Consider the following 20,972-nt stretch of genomic DNA (forward strand, 5'->3'; position numbering starts at 1 on the left):
TTCACAATAGTACGTTGTTATTGCACTCTTCAGTATAATAGGGCATCTTGACTGCCACGTGGGAGACCCAAGTTCAATTCCTGGTGTGGGTGATGTAAAAAAAAATTTCCGGCCTTGTCCCCACATAAAGCTGCCCTGCGGCTCACCCAGCCTCAAATCAATGGTTATCTGGGGGTGCTTTCATGGCATGGTGCTATATGCACTGGGAACTTTACCTTTACCTTAGTATGGTACCATGGATGTCCAGAAAGGGGAGATAAAGGTGGGCCATGATCCTAGAAAATTGATGTTAGCCTAAAATAGTTTATTTCACACATGTAGTTTAATTTCATTCTCAGTAATTTATGTTAATTATTGTAATGGTGTTGCAGCAACATCATAACTTCAAGCTGAAAGAGGAGTTTTCTAGGGGGGGATGCTATTATGGGCGAAAATATACCTAGTTTTCCCTCCCAGGAAAAAAATCCTGCAGATGTCCATGTGTGGAACAATACAAAAAATCTTCCATCAATATATCTTCAAGTGAAAACATTGCGAAGAATTCAAGTATTTTACATTACTAAGTATGTGTCTTTGTTTTATTGTGTTATATTTAATTAGTAGACCAGCATAGTAGTATTTCAGAGCAGTAAGTAGTCAGTAAAGTATAGAATGTAGAGAACCAAACAAACTTTGCATTTGTTAAGATTCTGTTGAAAGTAAATTAATTTTCCCATGCAAGTTGAGTTTTTTAATAATGAATTTCATTTTTCAGTAATGTAGCGTATCACGGAGAGCTAGAGAAGAAGGCGATGATGGAACAGAAACGATCTATCAAAGGAGAAAATGGAGAACCTATAGGTACTAACTAAAAATCTAATTTATTTATTTTTGATTGTTGTATCTGTTATTGCACATAGAGGTGTAAGAGTTTGTTAAAGATGTAATAGCAGTATCTTTACATTGCTTACATCGAAGCAGTCTCAACAGATTTGTGTAATTTTCACTGCTTGTATTGTGTCAAATTGTTATTATATGCACACAGCACCAAAGTCTCTTTGTATTTGTTATATGGGGTGTTTGTAAGTTGTAACTTTGTTTGGCAAAAGAAACATCTGTATGCTTACATTAAGAATGTCTTAGTATCCAATAACATTTAAACGCTTTGTAATAATATTGGATCATCTTGTATATTATGAAATTTGAAAATATGAATACAGTATTGCAAAATATCTCACACAAAATTGAAGTCCACGGTCACAGCAATTTCAAATATTATCTAATCTTATAATTGGTGGAAAAGTTACATAAATTATGGCTGACTGCAACTTGTTCAGGAAGTTAATGTTTATCTGTACCATAAACTGATTCATGTAACTACAGGTTTGTTTCTGAGTGGTAATTCCTTGAATTTCAGGAATGTGCGTGAATTTTTAGACACCGGGAATTCTGTGTAAATTTTCTTCAAGACATGAGAAATGGTCTTGTTTAAATCAAAATGCACTTTTGTACTTTTTTTTAGATGTAAAAAAAAAAAAAAGAGGATGGTCGCTGTTCCCTCTTCTCGTAACGATCTGCAAATTTGTTATTTCTAGATTTCAAAGGGAATGGTGATTCCCTTCTTAAACTTAAAACTGATTGTAGGCATTAACACTTACATTAGCTGACTGTATTTTGTCAGTATTAGATGACTCAGATGAGGTGAATGCTCTCTCTTGTATAACAAGTAGGTAAGGGGGGAATAGTCCTTTTAGGCATGTAAGGGGCTACTGGTGCTACTTGTTAGTTTACAATATTTTGGTTGGGGGTCCATAAATGTTCTGTCAAAAATAACATAAATTAATTTTTATTCTAACAGTTGCTATTATTTTCCACCTTGATTTTTCGAAAAATTCATCTTTAAATCATGCGATTGAATTGTGTCAGGGTCATTGAATAGCCACCGCAAACTAGTTCAGTGTGAATTAGTTCTTACAGTTGCAGGAAGATGGCACTAGTGGCCATGTCTGTAGGTATTGGCATTGTGGGGAGACAAGAGCTTGACTTGACAGCGTAGCAGTAGGATGTTAGCGTGGAATCCCAAAAATTTAGCTCTGATTCCTAGTCGATTCATAATTTTGACATAGTTTACAGTAAGTTTTGCATTCTCTGTGTGCCATAATGTACGTCACACACAGGTAATTACATAATTATAATTTCAAATGTATAACTATTGAATATGAAAGCAATTTTAATGAAGCATACACATGTTACTAAAGTGTAATGTGATAATTTTTACATAATTTGGTTTTACTTTAATTGGAAGGTATTGTGGTAATTTGGGTTCCTGTTTCAGTGTTTTTGTACATTTGTTGTAAATGTGAATTCAGTTTTTACTTTAATGGGGAAAGGTTTTTGTTACTATGGCAAGTATGTAGTGTTGTGCAAAATGTGATATTATTGGTATCCCTTCTTGCGAGTTTTGTGTGAATAACATTAGCAGTTCATATTCCTTATTAACAAAGACTTTTCATCCATTATTTCTTTGCATCATCATTATTGCAGAGTTGCCAACTATTGGGATCATGCTTAATCATTACAACTGTGTTGCTAAGGTTACAGAAATAGACAGCTATTACAGCCATTACTTGTTAGGTTGTTATTGAATAGTATGAAGGAATATACATACGTACAAGTATAAACTACCCTGGTCAAAAAAAGACACCCGTAGTAAAACATTCAGTGGTTTCTTTCCAGCCCAACAGATAGTGCCTACCTCTGCCAGAGATCTTTTAAAGTTGAATGGAGAGGTAGTTGTGAGGAAGCAGCTTGCTAAATGGCTTGCAATACAGATGTGCCTGTGTCCAATTAAATGCCCACCGTGTTGGGGCATGCCCATGGACACAAAGCTAATGAAGTGGCCCAGTGTGTAGGCTACAAGCGACCTACACCTTGAACCAATGTGGATATCGGCATTCTGAATGTCCGAGTGTTATCCTTTAGCCAACATCTCCATGTTGCATACCATATGGATACTCCTGTCTCCTAGTATGGTAATTGCTGCATGTACTGTGCTCACAGTGTCTGCATGGCATGATGAGCATTCCACAACTCTCATCTCGACTACCCTAGTAATTCCCCAGATTTGAATCCCGTAGAGACCCCCGTGGGACCATTTGCAACAGCAGGTGAAATGCATGGACAGGCATCCACATGCTCTGATGGAACTTCAGGGTCTCCTGGTGTATGGTGGACACAGGATTTGTCCAGTTATCCAGGAGTGATTATTATTATTATTTTGTCTGGAGAACTTATTTATATACTGAGCAATGACATGTAATGATGACTTATCACACGTACCATTCTGTTTTTAATTTTGTAAGTTAACTTTGCAGTTGTAGAACAATCTGTCAGCAGGTGCATAGAAAATATATACCAGGTAACCAAGAAAGTTCATGCAGTTTTTACAACTGCCCGTAGTTTTCGTGGGGTAGTACGCAGTTCAGCCACCAGGGGTACATGTATGTGTGATTGGCGGAAAGCTCATTCCTTGGCACGTTGGCTAACGTAGACAGGTCGCAGTCGATAGTTCGGGAGCAAGTATTCGCAGTGAACCATGGCTGTGTTGAATGCAGTAATCAGGGCGTGTTTACTGTATGAGTACAAGTTGGGCACAAAAGGAGCGGAAGCAGCAAGAAAAATATGTGCAGCGTTTGGAGAAGGTACAATTAGTGAACGGACAGCGCAAAAGTGGTTTCAGACCTTCTCGAGTGGCGATGAGACACTGGCAGACAAACCTCGATCGGGCAGACCAAAATCTCTCGATGTGGACCAACTGAAGGCAGCAATTGAAGAGGATTCAAGTCAAACGTGCCAAGAACTCGCTCAACGATTTGCGGTAAGTGCTGAAACAATTCGTGTGCAGTTGCATGAGCTTGGCAAATCATGGAAACTGAGTAAGTGGGTCCCGCACGAGCTGACTGCTGCGAACCGTCTCCAACGACTGAACATTTGCGCTTCCTTGCTCACTAGGAACAACAACTGTCCAATTTTGGACCGCATTTTGACGTGTGATGAAAAGTGGGTAATGTACGATAACGAGAAATGCTCATACCATTGGCTATCGTCAAATTACACCATACCTTTAACTGCAAAACCTGCTCTTCATCAGCGGAAGGTGCTGCTGTGTGTCTGGTGGACTATGGCTGGAATTGTGCATTATGAGTTCTTGGAAAGTGGTAAAACCATCAACAAAGAGGTGTACTCCGCGCAATTGCAAAGAGTGGCCGAACAGCTTGCAAAAAAACAACCTGCATTAGTGAATAGGAAGCGTGTTCTTTTCCACCAAGACAACGCTAAACCGCATACAGCAAAGATGACCCTGGAGGTGATTTCTTCTCTCGGTTGGGAACTTCTGCCACATCCAGCGTATTCACCCGACATCACTCCATCAGTCTACCATCTTTTTTTGTCTATGGACAACCATATGCGCAATCCACATTTCCAAACTCGCGAGGAGGTTGAAAACGCGGTGGTGCAGTTTTATGCGGCCCTACACAAAGACTTTTTCAAACATGGCACCTACAGGCTTGTACAAAGATGGGAGAAGGTTGTAGAAGCGGATGGTGGATATTTTGCAGAATAAATATAAGGTAAACACATTTGTTATGGACCTCTTCTTCTTTGTACTAAACCCGCATGAACTTTCTTGGTTACCTGGTAAATGGCAAACCAATTCTGGCCTTGGTATATAAAAAAAGGTATACCCCAATCACTCCCAACATATGTATTGGTTGATTGATTTGATGTTTTAAGTTCACTTTATGCACAGTAAGGCTAATCAGAACTGGATCTACAGTTTAAGGTGGGATCCGAACCATTATGTGCCTCCATCGGGTTTCGAACCTGGGACCCCTTGACTACAAGGCAACGATACTACCACTGCACCATCGGGGAGGCCCAACATACGAGGTGTGTTCAAAAAAAGATCGAACTTTTTTTAATAGCATGCCAAGGGTTGCAGATGGTGTGATCCGGCTACAGTGCGTGCCTAGCGGCATGTCTTGGTAAGAGATTGCCTTTTACTGGGTTCTGATGTATGTGTTAGTTGTCGAGTAGCAGCCGATTGAGTGAGATTGTGCACAAGCAGCTCAGCGCTTTAAGGAGGGCAGGAGTTTGATTGCCGAAGATCCAAGGGCTTCACGATCTTCCACGTCAACAGACGACCAACATGTTGAGATTGTTCCGACTGTGATTCGTGAAAATCTTCATTTAACTTTCCGTGAGGCTGCTGAAGAAGTTGGCATAAGTGTAGGATCCTGCCATAAAATCCTGACTGAAAAACTTGACATGCATCGCGTCAGTGCAAAATTCGTGCCGCGTTTGTTGACAGATGATCAGAAGCAGAATCGAGTTCAAATCTGTCGGGAACTGCTTGCAAATGCAAAATGCGGACGAAAACTTTCTCAAAAACATCGTCACAGGAGATGAGACATGGGGTTACGGATATGATGTGGAAACGAAGAGGCAGTCTTCGCAATGGGTGGGGAAAGGGTCTCCTTGACCAAAGAAAGTGCAGATGAGTCGGTCAAAAATCAAGGTGATGATGGTTGTGTTTTTGATTGAATTTGTACCACCTGGTCAGACGGTAAACAAGGAAGTCTACCAGAGAATTCTAACACGATTGAGAGATGCTTGAACTGTGGGAATCAGTCATGGATGTTGCATCATGACAACGCTCCACCTCACACATCGCTCTTTGTCACAAGTTATCTGGTAAAAAATCGCACTGTTGTGCCCCAATCACCCTATTCTCTGGACTTGGCCCCTGCAGACTTTTTTCTCTTTCCCAAACTGAAAATCACTTTGAAAGGATGGCGTTTCCAGACCATCGAGGAAATTCAGGAAAATGCGATGAGAGTACTACGTGCCATCGAAGAAAGTGCGTTCCAGCAGGTGTTCCAAAATTGGAAGAAACGATTGCATCGGTGTATTGATGCTGGGGGGATAGTGGTTGAAAGTGTGTATCATGAGCAATATAGTAAGAACAGCAAAAGTTCGGTCTTTTTTTTTTAACACACCTCGTATGTATTGGGAATTGAATGTTAGAACATGATTTTTCTTTCCTCTGAAGCAAATTGCCCACTTTTAAGTAGTAAAATGTATTGCATATGTGGGTTTTAGCTTTTTAGATAACACAATAAAACCTGTAATAAATTTGTTGTACTGCTGATATCGGTGATTTTATGTTTTTATTTCTGACAGTAATACTTCGAGGGAGGGAGGGTATAATCCTGCATCATATGCCTAAGATTGGTTAGGATTAAGCTTTCCCTAAAGTTGGCAACCCTGTTACGTTCAACAACATTCAAATAAGCCATACTCAAGTTATTAAAATATATCATACAGAGAATATAAGACATGTTAGCTATTAGGGATAGACTGATATACATTTTTGCAAATACCAAAAAAGTACTGCTGTAAAATTTACAGATAGTGATATTCTACAAAACCAATATAAAATAGCGAATATTTCATGAAGATCATGAATCATTAACTTCCTTAATGTTTTGTAACTAGGTGAATGCAAGGTATTTTATTTCGGAAAAAGGAACTGCATATTTATATATTTTATTTACAAAATCAGGGCAGATGCATTATACTTTTATATTCATAAAAATAAGAACAAAATGCAGAATTTTGAACGAAGTCACAGGCTATTTCAGTATTTTTACTGATACACCAATATGTCTAGTTTGCCTAATACTGATAAGTACTGATTAATGTACCCCATCGCTGTTAGCTATGCTAATTTGTCTGTGAACTACAAGTAAAATGGCGACTGTAAAACGGATAGTTAACATGTAGATCCATGGATATTTTGTACAAGAAGTTATTTTCTACTGGAAAATTTGCTCTACATTTGGTTACACAAGTACTTTCATTAAGCTGATTTTTCTATTCATAAAAGCAATGGATTCAATAGCTTTAACATTGATATTTCCTAGAAAATCTTTGTTTGATTTTTCATGTAGATACAGACATTGTAGAATAGTAATAACAAACGTGTTGCACAAATTGGAGCTTGAAAGTTATCTCAATGTTTTGACATGATACAAAGAGGAAGCATTTCATTATCAGACATGAACATTTGGAATTTTGTTCAACATTGGTAAAAAAATTAAGCCATTGTAACTACTACTACAATGATTGTTATGCAAGTGAATATTTTAGGTACAGGACAGATTAGTCAAATAAGTGTATCAGTAAAATTGTCAATTTTATTAATCCCAATATTCCCATTACGTTTTTATATATTAAAGCCTTGCACCGGGGCTGTGCTGTCTAAGGTGTCATGCTTTGGGCTCCAGCTACACGATGCATGCAGGTTCGAGTCTCTGGGGAAGCGTAACAGTTTTTCACCTGAGATTTCAGCCTGTGTATCACCACCCACCATCATGAGGAAATTGGGAAGCTATGAATAAGTAGTGTAATCCCATGATGGGGGTTCGTTGTGCTAACCACATGTCATCCCTAACTGGTTGGATGACCTCCCATCTTAGCAGGTGGGAGTGAGGTCGGTAGGTAGGCCCTGCTCTCATGAGCTGTTACTATAATGTTATTAAAGGCATGATCCTGCCTGGTTTTGTAATTATACAGATCTCGAAAGACTTTACAATCATCTGGTTGCATACATTAATTAAGGAGATGGTGAGCCGTTCAGGGTTTTCACGCATGGGATATTTTGAATTTGACATGAAATTCGTAGAATTTATACTTACTGTCAATATTTAATTTGTATTGGTAAAGTGTCATCAATCACTTGAATAGATCTACAGTGATCTAGCCAGCAAGATATCGGACTACCACACCTGCGCTCAATTCCTGATCCAAGGTGAGAATTTATCCTACCTCATCCCTGCACAAAGCAACTCTGTGGTTCACCCAGCCTCACATCAATGGGTATGGGGCGAAGGAGGGGGATCAGATGAAGCATAGTGCTGATCACATCACCTTAAAAGAATAGCTTACATCGTGAATGTGTGGACCCACATCCATTCATGACATGTTGCCTTTGAATAATTTAGTACTAAAGGTGGAATGATAAACTTGCAATATTTAAATATGTTTATTTATATTTAATTTTGGAGGAATTTGTGTAATAACTTTGATAAAGGGGGGGGGGATAGTTGCATTAGGTCTGTCTTTACATACAAACATGTAAATATGCTGTAATATGTATAACTTGACTATGGCTTCAGAATCATGAGGTAGTTTAGTTGTTATTGTTCTGTGCCTAAATGTAGTTGTGCTCTCTTCTAGCTGAACCACCACCACCACCTCATCTGCCAAAAACAAACATTCCTTTAATGCATCAGCCAGGCAAAATAGCAGACTATGATCCCTTGGTTGATACCCGAAACTCCCCTTACACTGCTCGACAGAGTTCCACAGTCATCTACACATCTGATCGTGGGCCAGGTATCCATGCATTCTTCACGTATTGCTTCTGCATGGATCAGCAATTTTGCATGCTTCTTTGTCTTGGTGGAAACTAAATTGCATGCATGAGCATTATCATTTAATATAATTATCATATTTTATAAATATTCATGTTTTGTATTTTCCCACGTTTGCTGTATTTCATTGTAAACACATACTGTCACCAGGTAAGATACATGTCATAAGTTTACGCATGTTGTAACTAAATGATTTGGTTGAACAAGCTGTTGATTTCTTGCTATTCATTTTGATAGTAACTTCATTTCAACAGCAGCATGAACATTTTTCCTGCAGCTGGTGGTGATTGAACCAGGCTTGGTTGCATGATTTTTTAGCTTTCATGATTGCGATCCTTTTTAATGTAAATGAAAAAATAATTAACTGTTTCATGAATTATATATATACGCACACACAACAGACTAAGCATATAAAGGACATCTTGACAAACAACTGTTTTGAATTACTTATTGCATTCGCCTCCATGGAAGTTTGTTGTGAGCGTCCCTTCATCAATTTCATGTAATAATCACTCATCCTCATCATCACAATTAGATTAAAGTGAAAGAAGTACTAAGAAACTACTTTTTGGGCTTTCGGACGTTGTTTTGATGTGACGAGCCCTTGAAAAAATGATCCTGTGTTTGTACGCAATCATGCTGCACAGAATGTGACATTTCTATTGGATGAGATGCCAACAGTGATAATACACTATGAAAACAGTATTGTGTGGGCAGATGCCATCATCTTACCCTCCCCCTTCCCCCTTCAAATTGTGCAGTTATCAGTGTACTCGCTGCTTTTGCATTAAAAATGACTTCGTAAATTTTGTCCGAAGGTATCGGCACGCCAGAGGATCATTTCTCCTTGACCACTTAAGATGATGTTTTCACTGACCTTCATGGTGCATTAGTAGAGGCATGCAAATTTCATTTTTGACGAAATATGAAATAACATGCTGTAATGTTCATTTTTTCATGTTTCTGAAAGGTGCGAGGCTCATTTTTCTACCCTGTTTTGTCACGAAATAATGTGAAATGAACTGCCAAATGCGAAATATACTCTTAAACACGAAATTTACCATTTATATACCGACGCGGCACTTTCTGAAGTCTGAAGTATCCTGTGAGTTATGCAATTCACGGAAAATTGATCAATTCTGCTGTAAATAATTGAGAAGCAAAAATGGACCCCTTTACACAGGAATAAAGTTAATACTCTGGTAACTACATACATTTGCTATTAGAAGGGGTAAGTTTATTTTGTGTAATAAGTGCAGTTTTTAAATCAAATTTAGGATTATATTCACAATTTTAAAACCAAAATGTCATTTTATATAGCACTTTTGATGTGATAATTCACTGCTATAACACAGAAATTTTATTTTATTTACCGCTTTTGATCCTGAAATAGACTGTTTTTGTACCGAAATTTTGCTTCTTTATTTACCAAAAATATGTGCCTCTGTGCATTAGTTAGCAGTGTGCTATGATGCCAGGTGTCCCGTATTCAAATCCGAGCCTGAGCATGGGTGTTGTTTGCGAGTGTCCCTTCATGATATCATCATCTTCATGATTAACCAAAAGTGACAGAAAAAAGAAAACCTCCATGCAGCATCTAAATAAAGCATTAACAATAAAAGAACTAAGAAAAGTTGTTTGCACTGATGTCCTGTGTGTGCTGAGAAAGTTTGTTGGTGTTGTACAGCAACACCCTTATTATTGAAATGAAACATATTTATTCTATGATTTTTTTTTTCATATTAGAAATAGGACTAGAAGAATGTTGCCATGAAGTATCTGGATATGTGAAAAACACAAAAGTATTGTTCACTTTGTTTACAACACTTGATGAGTCTTTCACCTCCTTAATTATTTTTTCTACATACGTCTCTCTTCAGCTTTTTATCTTGAATTCTGTTCCCTCGTTATTCTTAGATCTCTTTCATTTTTTTTAGTGCCGAGTGGTTAGCACATTGAGCTGTGACGCCAAGGGTCCCGGGTTTGAATCCCGCTCGGGCTTTGTTGTTTGTGAAGGAATGTCCATTCATCAATTTCATCATTTCATCACTTCTCCCCATCTTCTCAAATTAGTCAAGAGGCACAAAACGCAAAGTAAAATAAACTAAATCAATCAATCAATCATTTTTTTTTAATAATTACCCATCTCTATTGTGAAGGCTTTCTTTTTCTTGATATATTCCATTTCTTTTCTGTGTGTTGTTGAAGAACATAGTTTTTTCTTAATAATTTTCATGTGTCCTTCCGAGTCCACATTTCATTACCTTATGTAGTTTTAGTTCTTCCTTTCATTTTAGTTTTCAGTTTCATTTTAGTTTTCAGTGTAGAAATTTTATAAAGCATCTTTTGTTCTTCAGTTCTCCATTGTCCTAATGTAACAAATTGCTTTAAATCACACAAATGATTATGCAGGAAAAAAACTGATATTTCAAATCTTAACTATATTTTTTTTATATACTCGATGTGTGTGTACTAAATATTGTATTTACATTATTTGTCTTGCTTCATATGAAAACTATCGCATTTCACTTTGCAGTAACAAGTCCCCCCTCTCGAAGAATCGGATCCATTGCTGATCTTGACCCAGTAAATGAGTTCTATGGATCGTTATCCTCGGACTACCGTGGCAATGCTGATGGAGTCCGGAGTGGCTACACGAACCATTCTGCCCCCAGCCACCCTCCCTCATCACAGTCATCACACATGAAGCAGCCAGCCGGGGTAAGTGAAGGGTTAGTGTAAGTTGTGTATCAGCCCACGACAATGACATTTGGATATTGGCATTATTAGGCCTAAATTTGAAAAGTGATCCCATTCCAGTGTCTGGTTATCGTGTCTTACAAATTAAACGCTATCCTATAAAACAACCTTCCAGTGTGTATTGCCTCTTGATTTTTACCTTTACGTGACTTATGTGCCAAAAAAAGAATATCGTCCTTACGAATGTTTGCATACGTTGTTAGGAAAAATTAAGAAGGAATATCTAAGTTCAAGAACATTGTGCCAGAATTTTCCATTTGCAAAGGTAGTAAACAATTTTAAAGGTTCATGACACAAACAATATGAATTCTTGCTGATGCCAATAAAGTACTGATAATATTTACTAATGATTGATATTTTATTGATCCAATATAAAATTGCTGATGTTCCTTGAAGACCATAAATGGTTCATGAATAATGTATTAACCATGTGACTGCAATGGATTTTGATGTGAAATGAACTGCATACGTATTTAGATATTAACTTTTTAGAACTAGTAGTGTTGAGCTAATACTGGTACCGATATATCGGTGTTGGTATCCTTGTATTGCCTCCATTTTATTTACTGATACGGATCAGTACTTTTCCAGCATTTTGGCCATTCCCGGGTCCTGCAAAAATTCTGTGACACTTTTGCGGAGCTTAATTATCCTGGAAGTTATGCACAATTTGAAGTTTCCATTGATTTTGTAGTGATTACATGCAGTGACAGATTAAGGTGGGTGCTATTGATGCTGCAGCATTAGGCACAGATGAAAACAGACGAGAATTTTCCGAAAGTTGAACAGTTTTCTTTTGCTATATTAACCTGAAAATAAATCTTAGAATGAAATTTGGAGCCCCAATTTCGGACGCCTAGACACAGCATTACTTATTATACAGTTAGTCTTTGCGCTGTGACGTAATAATAACATCGTCGTGTTTATTGTTCACCGAAGATTCATGCAGCATCCGGCCCTGATTACATGACAGGTATTTTTTATATTATGATGTAATTTTAGAACATTTTAAAGTAAATAAATCAATGCCTATAATTGAAATGGAATGCCCACTAATATTAATATTTTAAACAACTTTTAATTGTTAACAATTGGTATTGGTAAAGCATTGGTTTTGCTGGGAATTGGTAAGTGTGTTGGTAACAGTTCAGCGCAGCCCTAAAAAGTAGAGTATGAATTATACTTTTATATTCATAAAAAAACAATAGGTTACCGATTAATATGCCCCATCCCTAAATCCTAACAGAAGATATGTTTTTGCAGAGAGTGTACCGTGCAATGTACGATTACGAAGCGCAGGATTCAGATGAAGTGTCTTTCATGGATGGTGACTTCATCGTCAACTGCACACCGATTGACGAAGGCTGGATGACTGGCATGGTCCAACGAACGGGACAGACCGGGATGCTTCCTGCGAATTATGTAGAGCCTGTGAACTAACAAGTTAACGAAGAATGTCGGTTAAGTTTTTGGGGATGTTTCAGAGCGAGCAAGGTAAGATAAAGTGCTGACTCATTGGGGTAACCTGTGTTGGCATTTAATGGACGTTTGTTTCCCTCATGTGCTGTTATTTTGTTTTAAATAAAAAATCAAACTGGAAAATTTAATGTCTGCACTTCGCAGAGGAGGTGTGGTGGTTCTTCATACTTATTCAAAATTATGTAATAAAACACTTGTGCAATTGTAGATTAATGTCTTCAATTATGAGTATTAAATCATGTATATTAATGTTATAGTATGTAGGCTTTCATCTTCAATATATTTTCTAGTGTAAGTAATGTTGTTCAGGACTGTAACTATATGGATAATTCACCTGTCTATCTTACTAAATCATTCCTTGATTGCAAGGTTTTTAAATAGATATATATATATATATATAAATACATATAAATATGTATGTTCTTTTGTAAATGTGTACTTATTGAGATCTTTTTATATAATTTAGATATATTGATTGCCGTTACATGTTTTTGCAGTGCAAGTTGGTTCTTTAGTAGCATTGAAATGAATTTTGCCAAATGCAGAGATGCAGTTTATGATAGCGTATGTTCCATATTATGAAAACAGTACAAAACAATAGACAAATCTTTACTAATTCTATTCCTGGAGACTGATGTCGCATTCCATATTATATATGGTGTGAAATGTCTTCACTCAACACTGGTGCTTTTCATAAAAGTATTTCAGGGATTTTTTGGGAATTTTGATAGTTCGAGGGTTATTACTGGGATAATTTTGTATTGTTAGGACCATCTTTACAACAGTTTCTACCTAAATTTACACGCATAATGTTTAGGTGCAACAGAAGATAAAGGAATTTAATGTTTTAAACATTGAAAAGTCTGCATATTTTCATGTATGCACTAGTGTGTTCTAAGTGAAAAATTATCCAAATTTTCCTACGTGAAACAAAGCATAGTTTATTGTATGTGCATATTTCTACTAGTCCTAAATTTCTTGTCTAAAAGTACTTCCCTTTAGTTTTTCGTGATTGACAATAGCTATTGTTGTTTTTAACCCATTCAATAAAGTTTACATCTAGATTCTGGAGTGAGAATCATGTTGTGTATATATACACACATGTGTGGAGATGTTTAGCAGGATGGAATTCATAGCGCTGGAATTTATATATGAAATACATTTGCAGTAGATACCACTATTAAGTTGTGAAACTGCAATTACAAATAATAATAATAATAATAATTTACACACAACACTATAAATATTGGTGAATTCATAACACTTGTTGGCCCCTGGGTCTTTTTTTTTATTAGTTCAGAGAGAACCAAAATGCACTACAAGGAAACATGCATGTATTAAAAGTGCGGAAACATGCATGTATTAAAAGTGCATAACCAGTATTGTGTTTTAGAAAATACTGATATAAGAGATCTTATTTGGAAAATAGCTTTTATTTTTTTGGTGACGTTTCATTCTGTTTCCCAGACTGTTCTAAAGTGATTGCTTATGCAGCAATCAGCACATTCGTAATTTCACAGTGTTTCAGTAATGAAAGCATCAGTTTGATGTCAATGCTGTTCGTTTTTCATCAAAGGTTTGTTTCCCAATGGAGGTGAAAGTCTGGAGATGCTAGTCTGGTTTCCCATGCCACAGCAAGCGTTTCCCTCATCTATGTGACTCAAACTGCAGGTCATGCACAAGCAAGCAAAATACAATTAATACTCTTCAGAAGCAATATTTACAGCATATATATCTTTTCAATTGCTTCTCTGTCTCCTCTTGTTACAGAAATGAATCAAAACTGAAGAAATCCATGATAGATTGAACACAAAAGCTTCAATGTTTTGTATTTAATTATTAAAGGAAACTTACCTGTAACCTTTTTAAAAAGCTAATCACAACAATGAAGAAGAATGTGCAAAAGTCATAAAGTCCCACAACCCAGAGCATCATCAATCAGGTGCTATGACAGACTACATGTATCCACAATTCCTAAAATCCATCCCCTTTCATCACCACCTGTGTACGATGAAAGTGGTGGATCACGATTGATCCATCACTGATGAAATGATAATAGAATTGCACTTGTGATGAAGTCATTGATGAAATAACGAATGTGCAGAATGACAGTTTTATCATGGTTGTGGATGAAGGTGGGTCAGAACCACAAACACCACAGCTGACCGACATCATGCAGCACCATGTTTTTTTTTAAAATTTATGTTCAGTATGTACCACCACTGAAAAATCCTCGTGCAGTTTCTGCTGAAGAAGTTGCTATCACTTCTGAAGCAGGTGGTACAGTCACGGACACTGCCGGCTTGTAACGATTCCATTGAAAGACAATGTATGCATTACAAGCAGTGTCCGTGACTGTACAAGGGAAGCTTCAACTGCGGAAAAAAGCACACCAGAATCCGATTGTTGTTTTAAACAGCTGCCGCATTACTTGTAAATCACAAAACTTAATCTTATTCGCATAACTATTTCTGTACACAGTGACAGGTTCAATATATAATTCACTAAATACCAATGTGTATATATGCACACAGTCACTTGCACAGAATTAGGTGTAAACTTGCCTTATATTGTGGAATCTTGCCCTTAACAGACATTGGTAGCGAGTTGATTGTATCACTGTTGTTTTGTGTGTGTCTCGTGTAATTTGGCAACACAGAAAGACTGCAGAAAATTCTGTGATAATGTTTGTTTCAGTTATTGCTTGTGTGGTACTTGTAAACTTTTTACCCTAATAATTTCTTTATCCGTACCCAATCCTTGTTGAAACCGTGAAAAAAAAAGAAGTGCAGCTCACATGCTATTTTGTGTGGGAGTATTAGCTTTTTGATGTATTTTTAGAGATTTTTGTATTCTTTCGTACTAATATGCTGGTAATGGCAATATTGCTTGTTCCAGTGCATCTTCATAATATAACGAGTGTCACAAATATCATCATTGCTAGTAATATACACTGTGGGTTAATGCAGCTCCTATTTTTATCTTTTGGTGAAATTTTCATATGTTTGTATCCTCCCTTCTGGACCCTGTAACATACGAACTTCTCGCAAGGTAGTGAAGGTGCTTTCCAAATATAAAATTCAATTCAAATTCATGTAGTTTTTTTAAAAAAAGAAACATTACACAAATTGTGCACAAAGTGACCTTTTTCCCTGCCAGTTAAATTTTTTAAATTTAAGAAACACTATTTAGAACATTCTGAAGTATTTTGTTAATTTGTTCAAATTCCATTAAGCAAAACACAAAGTAATGCACTTTACATATGTGCATTAAGCTTGTGTGTACATTTACATTCCTATCCAGTGTTTTTTTTTTTTGGTACAACATTACTTTATTCATTGTCTTCTTTTTGGACATATTTACTGTATTGAGTTGGGTTCCTGAGAAAAGATGAAATGAGAAGAATTATGGTAAAATATATGAATGGCATAATTTCAGGTTCAGAGATTAAGCACCGCTTTCTCTGATCACGAGTGTACATTTCTTCTTGCTGGTGAAAATATTGTATGAAATTGTCCAGTGAACATGCTTTATTGTTATGTATTTTTTTTAAAACTGATAAAGAAAAGAAACAGTTGGGAAAATGTCTCTCTTATCAGTCACATAATCACATTTACTGTAAACTGGTTAACTTTGCCTACATTACTTTGTGCCTGATATTTATTACCTATATTTGTAACTTTTGTATTTTAATAACAATTTATAAATTTTGCTACATTCACGACTGTGTTAGCCTGTTCATTACTGTTTGATTACTGTATTCATGATTCGACTAAGTGAAGAAGTAGTGGTAGTATACTTAGGGGCAAAGAGGAAAGAGAATATTATTTTTGAGAATTCCTTTTATTTTCTTGGTTTCTGAATAAGCACGTCCAGTTTATTTGCTCAGGATTTGGCTATTTTAAAATGTTAAGGTTTTGACAATATTCTTAAACATTCTATTTTTTTATGAAATTTTCTTTTCTTTTTCATGCGTGAAGGTTTGCCTGTGAACTGCTGATAAAGAGTTTCATGTATGTAATGTTTCATATTGAGTGGATATCTTATTTCTGTGTTATGCTATTTCAAAGAAAGTTTTTAAGTATGGTGTGTTTATAAGGGTATTTTCATGCGAGAAATATTGAAAAATTGGCAGCATCTTTATGGTTGTTTGCTTTGTTTCATGCTATGCAAACAAGTATATTTCAGACTTGTGACGGAGCAGATATATATTTATTGTAATGAATTAATACAAGGGGCATAAGTCATGACAACTATTTTTTCCCTCTAGAATGTGGAACTGGCATAACATGTATGTATGTGGCATTCTCTGGCATTTCTCTCAAAGAACAGCTATTTTTATATACGAATGCTGTTCATTCCAGGCCATTCCATTCTGTAATAGTTGACTCAACATTGAATTACCACCACATGTGCGATAACCATACATCACACTCCATCTAGTGATGTGTGCACATACTACGGGTACCACGTTCTCCGGGACATACAATCATATTGTGGTGACACCATCTAACTTTGAGAAAAAGCATAGTTACCAGAACTTAAGCCCCAACCCTCATATATATGTACACGTACTAAATTTTTATATATAATTGTGGCACACATTATTTCTTCTTTTTTATGCAATCTTTCAACTGTATTGATTACGTTTCACAGGATGTGTTGACGAGTTGCAAGTTTATGCACAGGTGGCATCATGATTTTAATTTTTCCTCCACTTTAGTAGAATTTGTCAAAATACTCTACATATTTAGTATTATGCCATAATTTTTTTGCTATTATGAGAAATTTTTGCAGGTTTCCTTAATTTCAAGAACAGAGGAGAAACGTAATTAATACAAGAAAGTTTAACTTACTCAATTCACTCCAGTAAAGGTTAATAAGAAATCCTTGTTACTTTTGAATAAACTTGTTGACTGATTCTATGGTACACATACTTTCATTTATTATAAAGGACTTGATTTTTTCAAGTAAAACTGGTACAAATCCTTGCTGGAACAGCATATTACATACTTAACTTTCGATAAAATGTGCCACAATTATAAGTAAAATTTAGGAAGGTTTATTTATATAAAGGGTGTCCCAGTTAAAAGTCAAGACTCCGACCTACCACGGTTCACATTACAATGGACTATTCTACATTACTGGTGCAATATAGCAGTCATTTGCCTCGTAGACAAATGTCTTTTGAGCTAGGCTAATTTTAACTGGGACAACCAATATTTGTTAATTCATTATAAGGATTGTATTCATATAGAAAGTAAGCTTTGCATTATCAAATATATCAGCCAGTTCTGATTGGTAGCTAGTATCGGTTAGAATTTTTTTGCAAATGCTGAAGCATGTGATAATTTTGAAAGTACTATTTTCATTGTGTCTACAATCCACTTTTGTAAGTAACCATCTTACATTGTCAAATGTATAGGATAGTCAGGAGACTAATATAAGCAGTGGAATGCCCAGGATTTTCGAAAGGGGCATTCAGCCTTCTTTTCCTGGGCAGGGGTACACTACTGATATAAAATTCAAAGAACAGTTACGATAATAAATTAAAGCATAGAATCATGAACTTGAAGTTACAAAATTGCTTGTTTATAAATTTTACAATGTAATGCTACATAAAACATATCGAAACATGTTGCTTAATACTTATGTTTGCAACCTGTTGGTTGTGATAGGCAGTTGACTCTAGATATGATGGTTGTGTAGGATATAGCACAAGTAATATATTATGTTACGGTGCCTTGCGACAGCTTCTAGGCTTACGAATGAGCGGTTCTTTCTACTGTATGGTGTTTGTCTTGAAATACATTTATGAAGTGAAAAATGTCAATGGAACTTAGGCTAAAACCACTGTTGCAAGTCCTGTTGTCATTCTTCACAGTGAATGGAAGAAGATGCAAATGTGTACGTTTGTCTTAAAATTGCTACGTACAAAATACTTATCCTTTTGCTTGTAATTATTCTTTCCATTGTTGCTCTAGAATGTATTCTTTTTTACTTTCAAGTCTTGGCACAAGTTTACTATTTACGCATGCCACTTTGCATGCAATGTTGTAAAAATTCAATATTTTTTTGTTTTCAGTTATTACTTGAAACTTGCATTTAAGAATCAAGATAAATACTAACATTTAAATATTTTTCATTGGGTAACACTGAAAGTAATTATTTAAATTCAGTAAACCAGGATATGAAATTTTGCATTATTTTTGTAAATCAGTACAACACCTATATGGGGCTGAACTGAGTGGAATATGAAATTTTTGTAAAATATTTTTTGTGAATTTTCGAACAGTACACATCAATATGCAATCAGTTATATTAATGTTATGAATTTTGTATCCTTAACAACTGTAGAGTTGTTTTAACTTTAGTTAATTACCATTTCAACTTGCACATACTTTGATTATCCCTTATATGCATTTATATTATACATGTTCCAGGTGCTGCTAACTAAAATGTTTAATGTCGTCTGTGATGTGTAACGTGAGTGAAAAAGTAATGTTTGATCAGGATTTATAATAAATGTAGATAAATAGGTAAACGAACTATCCAAATGATATAAATAGGTAGGACATAGCAAAAAGGAAACCATGTGTGCTTCCAGTTAAGCATTCAAATGAATTAAGTTCTGTGCAGAGAAGATAAGAAACAGGTAGATTGTTTAATATGTAAATATGAGTTAGTATTAATGTAATTTAGTTTTTTAATAGACAGTGAAATTACAGAGTTACTATCATGCTTGTTTTTATTGTCTGTGCAGTATAAACTGCACGTAATTCTAATTGTAGCCCATGCTACTGATTTTGTATTTACATTCAGTTAAGTATAAGTAATGTCAAAATGTTTTTTTAACATGAATTATTTACATTGCTGAATTTTTATTGGGTAAGGATCAGATCTTTCTGCAATTTTTATATGTAAATAATATAGCTATATTAAGAGCTAAAGAAATTGTAAAGTTCATTTCTACTCATACTAATGTGTAAACAAAAATATGGTATTTTTAGCAATTACTGGAGAATACATTAATTAGGTTTGAACATACGTGAGGATTAATATTTTGAACAGACATGGAAAATGCATATTTAGTATTCTCTTTAACTGAAATAAAATAGGCTGACAACACTTTGTATAAAAATTATACTTGCAAAAATAATTATTCCAGCTCAAATTACAATGTGCGTAATCCAGTTGAGAAATTTCAAATATGGAATTTTGAATGCACGAAAATAGCACCTTTAATGTTTTCTGAAATGTAATGTACAGGTTTGCTTCCAGTGATGTAAAATTTTAAACATGTGGCATTTTGTGTATTTCTTCTTAATGCTGTCTTTACACAAAAAAAAATGCTTTAAATTGATGTACTTTTGTACTGTGGTTTAATAAATTCTTTTTAAAGAGGGGAATAACAGTATTTTTTTTTGTTAAATTTAACATTTCTTGACTGCTTTTACTAGAGATAAATAATGATGGTGTAGCCAGATCAGGGACATGTAGAGTACAAAATTATTATATATATTAAAAAAAAAAATTGAAATTAAATTTTGCTGAGCTACTCCTAAATATACACATATTGAGCTAAAATTTTAATGCAATAATTAGATCCAATATAAGACACAGATGTGGAAATAAACTATTTTTTTCTTTTCTTCCAAGGACCACCCTAATGTCTATAATGGGTGATAGAATATAAGTTGCAAACTGCCTGTAAAAAGAGACGAAAAATGTTAGCTTTACACAAACACCAATATGTTGTGGCCACTTAAAGCAGCTAGACATTCATTTTCAAGCCAGGATGGTTAATAACAACACTTATTTTTATAGTGAAATAGTTTTTTTAATTCCATCTTCACCTATTATCACAGACTCCACATTTCCACAGGCAAACATTTCTAATAATAGGCTAGACTGATCAGCAGTGATACATACAAATAGTGTAATATAACAAAAATAACAAAGTTCTGAAATATTACAGTTATAGGCAATGTACAGAAGACATTCCCTATGTATAAAGAAATACAATCTTATTTGTTAACAATACATTCATACAAAGCATAAGGAAAGTACACACACATATATATGCCACGAAGTTACTGCATGTCCTTTTTTAAGGGATTTTTTTTAAACAATTTACAAGCCTGCATCTTTTTATTTTTCAAATTGATATAGTTTACTGATCCCACTAACACAAATATGCATGGAAATCTTAAATGAGAAGCATGTTTGCTAAGATATAGTATCTTTTACTGTGTA

The 20,972-nt window shown here is 35.4% G+C and overlaps 1 protein-coding gene across 3 annotated transcripts in view; it reads left to right on the forward strand.

Annotated features, from left to right (window-relative positions):
* The window catches only part of Lasp (LIM and SH3 domain protein Lasp), a 115,669-nt gene extending 95,552 nt beyond the window's left edge, over nucleotides 1-20,117 (forward strand). The window contains exons 5-9 of one of the 3 annotated variants that reach the window (XR_014443910.1): nucleotides 755-840; nucleotides 8,281-8,439; nucleotides 11,014-11,198; nucleotides 12,501-19,255; nucleotides 19,286-20,117. Coding sequence is in view for 2 of the 3 variants with exons in the window: in XM_083143014.1 (XP_082999140.1) it covers nucleotides 755-840; nucleotides 8,281-8,439; nucleotides 11,014-11,198; nucleotides 12,501-12,677 (607 nt within the window). In the remaining variant the exon portion in view is untranslated. Of the gene's footprint in view, nucleotides 1-754; nucleotides 841-8,280; nucleotides 8,440-11,013; nucleotides 11,199-12,500 lie in introns of all 3 variants that reach the window. The other 2 variants (XM_083143014.1, XM_083143015.1) reach the window with 2 other exon arrangements.
* Nucleotides 20,118-20,972: the final 855 nt, after the last annotated feature.

The sequence above is a fragment of the Lepisma saccharinum genome, chromosome 21, assembly GCF_977018435.1.
Source record: "Lepisma saccharinum chromosome 21, izLepSacc3.1, whole genome shotgun sequence".
NCBI lineage: Eukaryota > Metazoa > Arthropoda > Insecta > Zygentoma > Lepismatidae > Lepisma > Lepisma saccharinum.